General features: G+C 42.0%; 1 protein-coding gene across 2 annotated transcripts in view; it reads right to left on the reverse strand.

The window, feature by feature from the left end:
• The window catches only part of PLCH1 (phospholipase C eta 1), a 227,197-nt gene that overhangs the window by 23,225 nt on the left and 190,419 nt on the right, over positions 1-13,553 (reverse strand). For both annotated transcript variants that reach the window (XM_075548867.1, XM_075548866.1), the window contains exons 12-14: positions 12,601-12,672; positions 6,020-6,111; positions 2,910-3,007 (exon numbers count right to left, since the gene is read on the reverse strand). In XM_075548867.1, the coding sequence (XP_075404982.1) occupies positions 2,910-3,007; positions 6,020-6,111; positions 12,601-12,672 (262 nt within the window). The remainder of the gene's footprint in view (positions 1-2,909; positions 3,008-6,019; positions 6,112-12,600; positions 12,673-13,553) is intronic.

The raw sequence follows: 13,553 nt of genomic DNA on the forward strand, positions 1-13,553 counted from the left end.
ATAATGAACCCAGAAAGAAAGAAATAAGAGTCCAAAGAACACTAAAAGAAACCAAGTTTTCAGAACAAGGATAGCCACCCGCCTAGTGAGGCTTGGAAACAATGGGAGGGGGGGTGGGAATGGCGCTAAAAGGATATGAAGCTTGTTCTAAAAGTTTCGGCTAGGATTATTAATGGATTGATCGTGAGCAACAACAAACCTAAAAGTGTGGGGTTCACGATGGGGGGAACAACCAAACTGTTACTCCATTTCCTCCGATCCTGCCTTCTGTACTCCAGCACCGCGTCAACAAACATCCCCATCCCATTCAACAAACACCTTCACCTGTCCTCTGAACATGCTACGAGAAGGCCAAGGTCAGCTAACGGCTGGAACTTGAACTTGCTTCATTCTCATTTTCTTTCATTTTTTTATGAATCATTTTATTGGGGGCTCTTAGAGTCTTAAAACAATCCATACATCGATTGTATCAAGTTCATTTTGTACATTTGTTGCCATCATCCTTTTCAAAACATGTTCTTTCTACTTGAGCCCATGGTATCAGCTCTTTTTTCTCTCCCTCTCCTACCCTGTGAACCCTTGATAAATTATAAATTATTATTATTTTCATAGCTTACACCATCTGCTGTCTCCCTTCACCCACGTTTCTGTTGCTCATCCCCCTCGATATGGGGGTGGGGAGTTTATATGTGGATCATTGCAATGTGTTCCCTTTCTTCCCCTCCTTTCTCCCCAACCCCCTGCCCTCACAAACCCTTGATAATTTATAAAATATTATTATTTTGTCATGTCTTACACTGTACAATGTCTCCCTTCACCCACTTTTCTGTTGTCCGTCCCCCAGGGAGGAGGTTATACGTAGATCCCTGTGATCGGTTCCCTCTTTGCACCGCACACACCCTCCACCCTCCTGGTACCACCACTCTCACCACTGGTCCTGAAGGGTTCATCAGTCCTGGATTCCCTGTGTTTCCAGTTCCTATCTGTACCAGGGTACATCCTCTTGTTTAGCCGGATTGGTAAGGTAGAATTGGGATCATGATAGGGTGGGGAGGAAGTATTTAAGAACTAGAAGAAAGTTATATGTTTCATCATTGCTACACTGCACCCTGACTGGCTTGTCTTCTCCCTGTGACCCTTCTGTAAGGGGATGTCCAGTTGTCTACAGATGGGCCTTGGGTCCCCACTCTGCACTGCCCTTCATTCACAATGTTGCTGTGATTGCCAAGTGTCATCAAGCCAGTTGAACACACAGCGAGCAGCCCCATGTAAAACACGGCCCGATCCTGTAACCTCGTCAGCAAACGAAGATGCCAGAGGCTTTTCTCCATCCACATCAGCATGGTTGGCTCTGCTTTGATGACGCAGCTCTTCATCAGTCCTATTGTGACTGCCTTCTGACCCGAGGCCCCGTCTTCTGGCACTATCTCTGGTGACGGTCTGGTACTACTCTGGGCGTGTTCAGTATCTGACAATATTCTGCAGCCTTTCATAAGGTTTCCAGGGGCTAATTCTTCTGCCGTGGACAACTTATTCCTTCTTCGTAGTCTGCTCTTAGCCTGGAAGCTCTGCTGAAACTTGTTCACTTTGAGTGATGTTGCTGGTATTGGAAACACCATTGACATAACTTCCAGCACCACAGCATCATGCAAGCCACCACCGTGTGACACACCGACAGACACGTGGTAGGGAGAAAAATGTACATCATCTAAAAAGCCAAATCCATTGTTTTTTCTGTCTGTCCTCAGAAATCAACATTTATTATAATTAAGATGATTTGCTACTTGAGCACAAATCAATTTGTGTATAAATAGAGTTGTTTTGAATCAGGACAAGCCTTGCATTCATTATCTTTTCCTCATTTTATGGTTCATTTCAAAACAAAAGCTGAAGGTCAAGAGCTAAATAGTACTCGATATTATTGTCTATTAAGTTAGTAAGATTATGGTTTCCTAAGGAATTAACTGAAATTGTTATTGCTGTACAACAGACACACGGTTAACTCCATCAAATAAATCCTGGAGTTTATTTTAGGGCAGTTACAAGAGTCTGTTGCTTACTTGCTGAAAATCCCACTTTCTCATGGTTTTATATGTAAGAAATAATAACATATATATATATATTTAAAACTCTCCCCATATGAGGAAGAAACGGATGAAAGAGGGAAGATGGTGTGCACATATAGTACAATAGACTTGAGGAGTAAAATAAAATGTGAGAGTAGAATTCTAGAGATTGGTAGGGATATTAGATCCTATAACCTTGTTGTCCCTTCCCTATGAGCTAAGAAAATTGGTAACTGGGACTTATTGCCATTAAAATAAGAGGGGGGATCACATGACTCTCATGAAATTCCGTGCAATCCTTACAGGAGGATTCCAGAGAATTGAGAGGACCCGAGGAGAAAGGGCAAGGAACACCGAGCAAGGAAGCCCGCGGGAAGAACAGTGGTGACTGTAGTACTTCTCAGCTCACACGGTGACAACTGGTCGATGAAAAGGTCCCAACTAGGCCCGAGTGGGGATTTCTGGAGGGCTGTAAGATGTTCTTTCAGCCAGTTAATTCCTTTTTTCCTCCTAGTCATTCACACGTAGAACCGTCACAAGCTAGGTCAACTTTCCACATTTCAAGTTTTGAAGGAAAACTTGCTTTAAAACATCTGTTTTAAAAAATAACGTGACAGTGCTCCTCTGCCCAGGAGGAGGTGCTCCCTGACCTCTGGTCAATCAGGCCACTACCGTGATCAACGGTGCCCTCCCTGTGAGCCCAGCATTGTACCTGTCAGTGTCCTAACGCTCAAGTCAGAGCCCACAGAGGGGATGATCTGACTAACGGAGCGATAGTTAACGGTAGAAAAAAAACAGCTCACAAACGCTTCGTCCAGAACAGAAGAAAACCTTCCGGCCTACCATCATCCACAATGTCCTGGGCTGCTACAGAGTTTGTGTACACCACCAGGTCCGAGAGTTCACGGCACAGCTTCATGGTTTTCCTTCGGCGGCCCAACCTGTGAAGTACACACTCATACTTCAATGATATTTCACTGCTAGAAGACACTTGGGCTTTTGGTCACTCCATTTGCCTTATTTAACAGAAAGATTAAGTGACCTTTCAAAGTCCTAATGGAACCAGTTTTCGAAGCCAAGTGAGATTCCTAACTTAGTGTCCTTCCACCCTACCAGCCCTCTTGAGTGCTTTTATTCACTAATCTTCCCACAATCACGGCTCCCATTGGCCCAGGGGACTAGATTTTGACCATTGTGATCCAATTGGGGAGCACACCAAAATACATGAGAGAACTCATGCACCTGTGCAGGAAGAACTTACATGGAAGAACGTAAAGACATTGTACCTGGTTCACAATAATTGCAAAGGGCAAGTAAACACCTGTGAATGGCCTCCAACCATTCAGCTTTAAACATGTCTGTGATCAGTGGGTTGCTGCAGACAAGTTCTTCCAGCAGTCCACTTGATTTAGTCTCAGGGGCTTAAAACAACCCAATCAAACAGTGCCTTCTGAGGGGCTATGCCAAGCAGTTAAATTTAAGGCACAAAGAACTCTCAAAGGTTATGGGGACTCCTTTGGAGGGCTACAAAGACATCATCCTGGTTGATTTTCTCACAGGTCCTAGAGAGATCACTTATTGCACAGGAGTTGGAAGAAAATGGAAAGTGTCCCCAAGAATTTTTTCCTACTACAACAATGCATGGTAGCAAGAAGTTCACTGGGAAACTTGACCCCATTTCCCCTACAGCCTTGATGTTGTCCCTTAGATGTGCTTTAAACAATTGATGTATGTATATGTATGAACTGTGAAAAGAATTGTATCAGCCCCAATAAATTGTTAAAAAATAATAATAATAATTTTTTCCCCCTCAAACTCAAAGAACGTTAAAAAAAAAGCATAATATGACTTCAGGATGGCAACACTGCCATTTGGATGTGCTATAAATTGAGAAGCACGGAAATCTTTGGGAAAGAGACAGATGGAAACGCAGCCTCCAAAAGTCAATAGACCTAGATGGAGACCATGTTGAAATCGGTTGCTTCATATTTTAATATTTTTGTTTAATAAAGGTTTCTATGATTTTTGTAGCAATATTTTTGTCTTGCCCCCCATACATGAAAGATGCTCAGCATCATTAGTCACGAGGAAAATACAAGTCAAATTCACACTCACTAGTATGACTACAGGAGCCCTGACGGCAGAGGGGTTATGAGTTGAGCTGTGATTTGCAAGGTCAATAGTCCCAAACTACCAGCTGCTAGGTGTGAGAGAGACCAGGATCTCAGCTCCCATAGAGTTAAGTCTTAGAATCCTAGGAGTCAGAATTGACTTGGTGGTGGTATTGATTTGGATGTTTGCAGAACTTTGTATTTTGCTAAAAATCATTGAAAACCCCTCTATTGCTAAGCACCTGTGACTGAAATGTGCCATTTCCCAGGCTGACGCTGCCACACTTTGCAGAGAGTTTAGCTACAGAAAAGGCAGATTCAGTAGGACCCATGCGTACCATCAACGGGAAGAGTAAGACTGGAGACATAATTAGGTGTGAAATTATAACAAAGGGTCCCCGTGGCCTCTTTCTTCCATGTTGCACATTTCAAGAGCTCTGCCCAACACTAATTTATTTGGGCATGATATTTGGCCATGACGTGAGACTGAATCCCATGGCTGAACTCCTAATACCAAAGGTGTGTGAGCCGTGTCTCTCTCCATCCAGTGTCTGGCTAACCAGGCACATGGCCTGCAGCTCATGACAATGTAGGCTAGCACCCACTGGGGGCTTCCACTCTAGCTCGCCACGCTCAAGTAAGAAAGCAAACTTTATTTTTTCCCTAAGAGTTATGGTTATATGTAAACATTGTAGAATTAAATGGAATAAAATACACACGGTAGGACATTTTCTTTTTTAAAAAAAACCAACAAAAATCCCTCTTTCCTAAATTATTTGCTATCACTGGCTGGAAAATTGGTCTGTTTTTTAAAGCCAAGGTCCGAATTATAAAGATGCATCGATTTACTCACTCAATGTATGTTACAACCACTGAGGATAAGTGGTAGGAGAAGAAAAAAAGAAATTCTTGCCCTCATGAAGCTTTTACTCATTTAATAAAATACTAAGATAAAAATTTATAAATGTGCTGGTAGGAAGAGGAAGCATTAACATAGATAAGTATAAAAACGTTGTGGCATAAATTTTATTAGACTTCTCCTGTAAATAAACGATCAGAAATTCTTACAACAGCTTATGTATCATAATTAGGATTCTGAAAATTGTGATCTTATTAATCAAAAAATTGGCATTATTACACAGACAAACAATATTTTTGAGAACATTTTTAGTTAGATCAGGCAAGAGGTTAAATACTTTTAACTTCTTTAATCCAAACAATGACCGTCAGAGATAGATACAAACAAGTAGCAAAACTGGTCCCATATTAAAGTTGGTAAGTGGAAGAACAAGGACTTAATCTAGCTGATTGTTGGTCTATGGCTCCTAACATGTGCTTACTGTCTATCTCTTCCTCGAGCCTGAGTGAGAGGGCTCTGTGCTACTTCATAAGGGCCTTCTTCCCTGAATATAGCTTGTACCTTGCAACTGCAATCTCAAGGTCATTGAGTCAATGCTGACTCATACTGAGCTTATAGGTCAGGGCAGAAGGCTCCCTAGGGTTCCCACGGCTGTAAATCTGCAAAGAAGCAGGCTGCCTCATCTGTCTCCAAGGGAGCGGCTAGCCGGTTTGAACTGCCACGGGGTTTGAACCACCACTAAGGTGATCAGCAGTCCAATGCCTAAACCCGTGTCACAAACTTTTAATGAAGGGTTTACTTTGTGTGGGGCAAAGTGCGAAATTTCTTACACATATTATCATCTCATGTCCAATTGGTCTTCACATGGTCTTCACATTTAGCATTTAACATATGAGCTGAGTCTCTATGTGGATACAGCCTAAACATCAAGATTATGGGGATAGCAAAGTCTCTGGAGTCTGAGCAGAAGATGTGGCTCTTACCTATATAACTGGCCAATCTCCTTGCCAGGATTCTGCTGTACATCCTCTTCATCATCTGTATTGTAGGATTTAGATCGTGATTTTGTGGCTCTCTGTTAGCAAAACAAAATCTATGGTGAGCTTAAGAATAAATTCGTTTCGCCTGGCCCACCAGGCCGTGATGTTGATGTTCCTGAGTAGAGCAGCCAGTCCACAGAGAGAACAACATGGCTGGCCCCACTATGAGACATGATGCCCCTCAGTGACTAAGGGCGATACAGGGGACAGCACCGGAGACACAGTGTGGGAATTGCACCTGACCTGATCCCACCACACCGAGGCAAATCACTGGGGGAGTGCAGCGGAACAGCAAGGAAATGGAGTGGCAAGGTCCCCAGGGAATGCTGAAAGTGGACTTTGGGGCCAGGGCGTGGTGCCCCAACAGACTGGACAGGAAAACGCTCCTAAGGGCCAGCAAACGATCCCTGAACTAACTACAAGCTTTTCTCTTGTGAACTGTTTTGTTCTGTTCTTTGTCAGTGGTTTGTTTTTGTTGTTTTGTTGTCTGGTTGTATACTGTTGCTTTGTTTTCCTCTGTCTAGTTTTCGTGCATGTTAGTGACTCCACAGGTCTGTTTGAATAGGACAGGCTGGATGAACTATCTGGAGGAAAAACAACGGGACCAACAGTTCTGGGGGGACTTGGGGTGGGGGGGTAGGGGGGGTAAGGAAGTGGTGTTAACAAACCCAGGGACAAGGGAAAAATATGGGACCCCAAATGGTAGAGAAGGGGGGTGGCAGGCCTGGTGGGAAATGATCAAGGGTAAGGTTGCTTAGAGAAGAGGTATACTCTAGCCCAGGTGGCGATGAAGCATGGTAGTAGGGCAGGAGGAAAATCAAGGGAGATGGAGGAAAGAGCTAGGAGTCAAAGGGCATTCATGGAGGTCTAGACAAAGACATGTACATGCAAATATATATAGGAGGATGGGGAAATAGATCTATGTGTCTATATTTATAGGTCAAGTATTAAGGTGGTGGAAGGACCTTGGGCCTCTACTCAAACACTCCCTCAATGCATGAATACCTTCTTTTATTAAATTGGAACTCTATGATGCTCACTCTCCCGACACAACGGCTGGAGCCAAAGTGGGTGAACAAGTAAATGTGGTGAAGAAAGCTGATGGTGCCCAGCTATCAAAAGAGATAGTGACTGGGGTCTTAAAGGCTTGAAGATAAACAAGCGGCCATCTAGCTCAGAAGCAACAAAGTCCACATGGAAGAACACACCAGCCTGTGTGATCGAGTGGTCCCAAAGGGATCAGTTACCAGGCATCAAAGAACAAAAAATCATATCAGTGACTGCACACCTCCATGATAGGATCGCTGAAGACAAATGGGTGCATAAGCAAATGTGGTGAAGAAAGCTGATGGTGCCCGGCTATCAAAAGAGATAGTGTCTGGGGTCTTAAAGGCTTGAAGGTGAACAAGCGGCCATCTAGCTCAGAAGCAAATAAGCCCACATGGAAGAAGCACACTGGCCAGTGCGATCACGAGGTGCCCAAGGGACCAGGTATAAGGCATCATGCAAAAAAAAAAAAGATATAAGTGTGTGTATGTATGTGTATATATGTGTATATGTATGTATGTATGTATATATGTATATATATATATCATATTAAATGAAGGGGGAAGTGCAGAGTGGAGACCCAAGGCCCAAGTGTCGACCAATGGAGATCCCCTCATAGAGGGGTTTAGGAGAGGAGATGGGTTAATTAGGGTGCGAGGTAGTATCGATGAAGAACACAGCTTTCCCCCGGATCCTGGATGCTTCCTCCCCCCAACTACCATGATCCGAATTCTACCTTGCAGGGCTGGATAGGACAGAGGCTGTACACTGGTACATATGAGGGTTGGAGGTACAGGGAATCCAGGGTGGATGATACCTTCAGGATCAAGGGTGTGAGGGACGATGCTGGGAGAGTGGAGGGTGAGTGGGTTGGAAAGGGGGAACTGATTACAAGGATCCACATGTGACCTCTTCCCTAGGAGAGGGACAGCAGAGAAGGGGGGAAGGAAGACTCCGGATAGGGCAAGATATGACAAAACAACGATGTATAAATTACCAAGGGCATATGAGGGAGGGGGGAATGGGGAGGGAGGGGAAAAAAAAAAAGAGGACCTGATGCAAGGGGCTTAAGTGGAGAGCAAATGCCTTGAGAATGATTGGGGCAGGTAATGTATGGATGTGCTTTATACAATTGATGTATGTATATATATGGATTGTGGTAAGAGTTGTATGAGTCCCTAATAAAATGTAAAAGAAGAAAAGAGAAAAAAATGATTAGGGCAAAGACTGTACAGATGTGCTTTATACAATTGATGTATGTATATGTATGAACTGTGAAAAGAATTGTATGAGCCCCAATAAATTGTTAAAATAAAAAAAAAAGAAACTTCAAGCAAAAAAAAAAAAATCCAGGTCTATGGTTGCAGGAGTTAAGAGGGTGTACTAGAACTATTGTGAGGATGTATATAAAACTTTTTTAAATGCTACTTAACTTTGGAAGTATATGATATGTGAATTTTATATCAAGAAAACTATCTTAAAAATAAACCAAAATGATGAGGGCAAAGAATGTACGGATGTGCTTTATACAAGTGATGTATGTATATGTATGGATTGTGATAAGAGTTGTATGAGCCCCTAATAAAATGTTTAAATAAAAAAAAAAGAATAAATTCGTTTCACCAGTTACATCTACAGAATGCAGAGAATAGAATGGGCTTTCAGACACACACATACACAGTAACTCAAAAAAAAGATAAAAGAAAAATATAATCAAATATTACAGGCTGGGTCACCAAGACTAGTAAACACATCTAGAACTATAATTATATTCAAGTATTAATGCAAAATTTAAAGTGTCCTGCTTGGAAAGTGACTTTGAAACTACATAAGTTGAGGTCTTAGAAAGACTTCTTTAGTTCAGTATTGACTTGAAGCATCAAAATGTCCTCTTGGTAGGAAAGTCACTGTTCTTATTGACTAGAAAATTTCAAAAGGCAGATTTAGTAGGAAAAAATTCAAAGTAGTGGTTATTTTTAGGTGAAGAGTCAACTCCTGTCCTTGTCAACTCCTGTCCTCATCTAAACATTAAATACTCTTTTCAGAATTTGACCCATTTAAATTTCTAACACTGGAAGGGAAATTGCTACCCATAGGATTTCAGGTGAGTCCCCAGACGCGATCTGGTGTCTTTGGGTCATAATTGCTGCTAGACATGAAACCTTTGGGGGTGGTATCGTTTCATCCCCGCCACAGTAATGCAAATGGTGGGAAGGGACTCCTGTCACTAAAGGAAAAACCTTGGCACCAGACACAATGATAAACAGGAGAATCTGCCTTAACTTGGGAAGAGAAAGGGACACCACATCATTATTGTGGAAACACGTCATCTTCTAGACACGGGGAAAATTAGCAACAAGATACACTGTGGGCACAAACACACCACATGCTCTATTGCACTGGCCAATTGTGTTTGGAAGCGTGTTGGGTATAATTCATGCTTTGAGAACCTCAGTCAGCATGCCATGTGAATCTTAGCACCTCTTCAGCTCAGCCTCAATCCAGGCTGGCAAATCAGTCAATCTCTCCAGCGTCCTAGATTGTTTTGTTTTTAAGAAGTAGTGCATTAATACATATTTCAAAGGAATGCTAAATAAGTTGATGTGGAAATAATGCATGGACATAAAGCTACATAATGTGAGTGCTTTATTTGAAATATTATTGACAGTCATTTAAAACATCTTTAGTCTCATGGATAATTATTCTTATGATTTGAGGCACGATGAAGTCTATTTCTATGGCAGCTGTAATATCCCATAACACTTACATGAGATGATCTTAATTAAAAGGCAAGTTATAATCAAAAAACAAAATGTTCCCTAGTCCCACTTATAGCCAGGTATTTGAGATGGTACCATAATAAAAGTATCCACTTAAAATTCAATTTAAAATTAAACTGCAAAGAGTAGGGGAATGAGCAACCAATGACAGAAAGCATTTGATGAAATGATGTTGTCGTTTCTTTACATGCATTTCAACACAAAAGTTCTTGGGGGGGAAATCCATCTTTCCATTCAGTTTTTCTGAAGTTTTGGAACCTCCTCATCATTCTTAGTTAGCTTTCGAGTCCAGGCAGGAAAGGCTCACAGCCTTTCCGATGATTTAAAAGCCACATGTGCAGCAAGTGTAGGTGATTGTGCTGAGCCTTAGTTGTGTGTAGAACAAATTTATACAAACTTAAAGGGCAAGTAGAAGTAGTCTGACAGTGATACTCGGAGGACCGTATGATTGAGTTCCCACTTTCAATTCTTTGGGGTCTCCACCTTAGAGTGGAATTATTAGGTCATACATAATTCCCAGGATCCCTAGTTGCTCAACAGTTGCACTCAGCTACTAGTTACAAGGTTGGCAGTTGAAACCACCCAGCAGCTGCTTAGGAAACAAGCCTGGTGATCTTCTTGTATAAAGAGCACTGCTGTTGCCTGCTGTCTAGTAGATTCCAACCCATAGCAACCCTCTTTGAACGCGTATAACTGCCCACGGGGTTTCCCAAGCTGTGATCTTCATGGTAGCAGGCTGCTAGCTCTTTTCTCATGCAGAACTGCTGGTGGGGCCCAGGGTCCAGCTTTTGGCTAGCAGACAAGCACTTAACCACTGTACCAGCAGAAGTCCTTCCTATGAAGATGGCAGCCTAGAAAGCCCTGTGTGGCATTCATGGTGAGCCGATGTCATGAGAGGGGGGAGAGGGGAGCTATCAGTTAAAGCTGACTCAACCGTCTCAAACAACAGTATATAACAACAGTGATTGTGAAGTGGTCTCACATTTTAGTTTTGATTTGTGTCTCTCTAATGATCACTGAATGAACAAATAGGATTTGAATGAAGTACAGCCAGAATGATCCCTAGAGCCCTTAGTCTCACACACTTCCAACATTGTATCAGGAGTTACCGGCCCCTGGAGGGAAACCTGCTTGGTAAAAGGGTCCTCCCCCAAAAAAGAACTACTCTCAGATGGATTGGCACAGTGGCTGCAACAATGGGCTCAAGCATAGCAGCCCCTGCTAGGATGGCGCAGAACTGGGCAATGTATTGTTCTGTTGTACACAGCATCCTGATGAGCTGGAACTGACTCGGCACCACCTAACAGCAACGACTGCTACGGTAACACAGTGGCCAAAGCACTCAGCTGCTAACTTGAAGGTCAGCAATTCAACTCCACCAGCTTCTGCACAGAACTAATGTGTGGGTGGAAGTCTGCATGTCTAAAGATTGTAATGCTGGCAGCCCCAGAGGCGGGACGACTCTGCCCTACAGCATCACTTTGAGTCAGAAACAAGTCAATTATCAATCGGTGAATAAGTAATCAAGTTAAGCATAGTTTCATGTGTTTATTGTCCACTTTAAACTTCGTAAGTGAAATGTCTATTTGAGGCTTTGCCCACTTTTTAAATGATTTGCTTGTTCTAGTAGTGTTTCTTGATTTAAGAAGCTTATTTTGACTACAATTAATGTAATTACATCAGCTTTCTTTTGGTTAGTGATCACAAGGCAATCTCAAATCTTTCTGTTTGGGTTCCTGTATTTAAAATGCTAGTCTCGTGTGGTACATACAGCATTCTATTGGCGTGCCATATGTCGATCTTTGCGCTTTAATTGGAGTTTTTAGTACAATCATATTTAATTAACAACTGATATATGTATATAATTTTTATTAGTCTTATATATCCGGTGTTCTGTTTTCCTTCGTGTCTTGCTTCTTTGGAATTGATTTTCCCCCTCTTTTCTCTCATTCTATTCACTTTAGAAGGAGCGCAGGGGGATAGTGCACTCTGCTGCTAACCAAAAAGTCAGTGGCTTGAACCCACAGGGCTCTGTGGGAGAGAGATGTGGCAGGGTGCTTCAATAAAGATTACAACCGTGGAAGTTCTATGGGGCACTTCTACTTTGCCCTATAGCATTGCAATGAGTCAGCATTGACTTCATGGCAGTGGGATCATCGTTTTTTAGACACACATCCGTTGTTTACTGCTAACCCTGAGATCACAAGATGCACCCTGTACTTAGTAGAGGCTGATACAAATTAGGTTTTCCCAAACTCAAGCCTTAGTAGACTTGACCTCCTTCCTAGTCTGGTCTTGGTGCTACTTCTGCCAATAATGGTATCTGTTTCTATGTTCATTTTTTACGTTTTTTTTTAAATACTAAATATCTTCTCATTTAAAGAGTGTCTGAACATTAATAGGATGAGTCTGAACAGAAGTTCCTAGAGGCCAAACAAACACTTTTCTAATTCAATATGCCATCGCTTTGAACCTCAGCTAAACACTTAGAGCCTAGTAGGTAGTTTTAATTGCATATAATTTTGAATTGGGTTCACTGTTTTATATTAAATCATTTAATTTATATCTGTAATAAAATCCAAGCACAATATATCCAATGTTACAGAAACACAGAGCTGTGTCAGGTGCCCGGCCAATTTAGTACAAAAAAAAATAATAACAATTGCATTACACACAGTCATCAGTCTGAATACATACCTTGTGTTTTCCAAAGTTTGTCATGAGGGATCTTCCATGGGATTTCTTTCCACTTTCCTTTACATCTGAATTCTAAGGGAAAAGAGTCATAAATAAGGGAAGGCTGTTTTGTTTTGCTAACTTAGGATTTTATTTTGTTTTAGCTCTGGTGGAGTGACAAAGGGGCCTTTTCTCCTTTTTTCTTTAGGTGGGAGGCCTAGAGATGCTGCTCATTCCTATTGCCCCTCTTCTCCACAATGGCAACGGTGACAGTGGTGGCTGTGCCCGCTTTGACATATGGGAACATTGGCACAGAAGGTCCAGGAAACTGCCAGGGACCAGCACCTGCTAACAACATCCCAAAGCTAAGGTCAAGGGCCTCTCATCAACACCCAGCTGAGCAAGTTCCTCAAAGTGCCTACTCCAGAGGCCCTCCACAATCTGCACAGCTGTGTTTGGAAGCCATGAATGAACTGTGCTCAGTTAAGAATAGATCTAGTCTTGGGAAATGGCCAAAAGTCATTGAGAGCCCATTCCACTGAAGAAAGTGATCGCAATGTTTACTGGATATTGCTAGTTGGGATTTTAGAGCACTGAAAATAAAATAAACAAATAAAACATAAGCATATCTATAGAGTAATAAAATGGTGTGTGTGTGTTTTGAGTAAACACACAACAAAGCTACATTATTAAATAAAATGATTCTTGCTGTGCTAAGTACTGATGAGAGGTATTATCATTTAAATAGCACCTTCTGAGTTTTCTCTCATGAGAGTTAATTTTCAAGGTTGGAGACCTCAGACTAACTCCTGGCTGGAGCATATGTCTGATTAAAGGACAGGAAGGGCAAGGACTACATATCTTACTCACTTATCATCCCTATCAAAATACATTCGGTGATTCATTGCTGGAGACCAGTATATAGAGACATCTTTAGGCTTGACCTTATAAGAAACCAGAGGGGGGTGGGAAAC

The sequence above is a fragment of the Tenrec ecaudatus genome, chromosome 4, assembly GCF_050624435.1.
Source record: "Tenrec ecaudatus isolate mTenEca1 chromosome 4, mTenEca1.hap1, whole genome shotgun sequence".
Taxonomy (NCBI): Eukaryota; Metazoa; Chordata; class Mammalia; order Afrosoricida; family Tenrecidae; genus Tenrec; species Tenrec ecaudatus.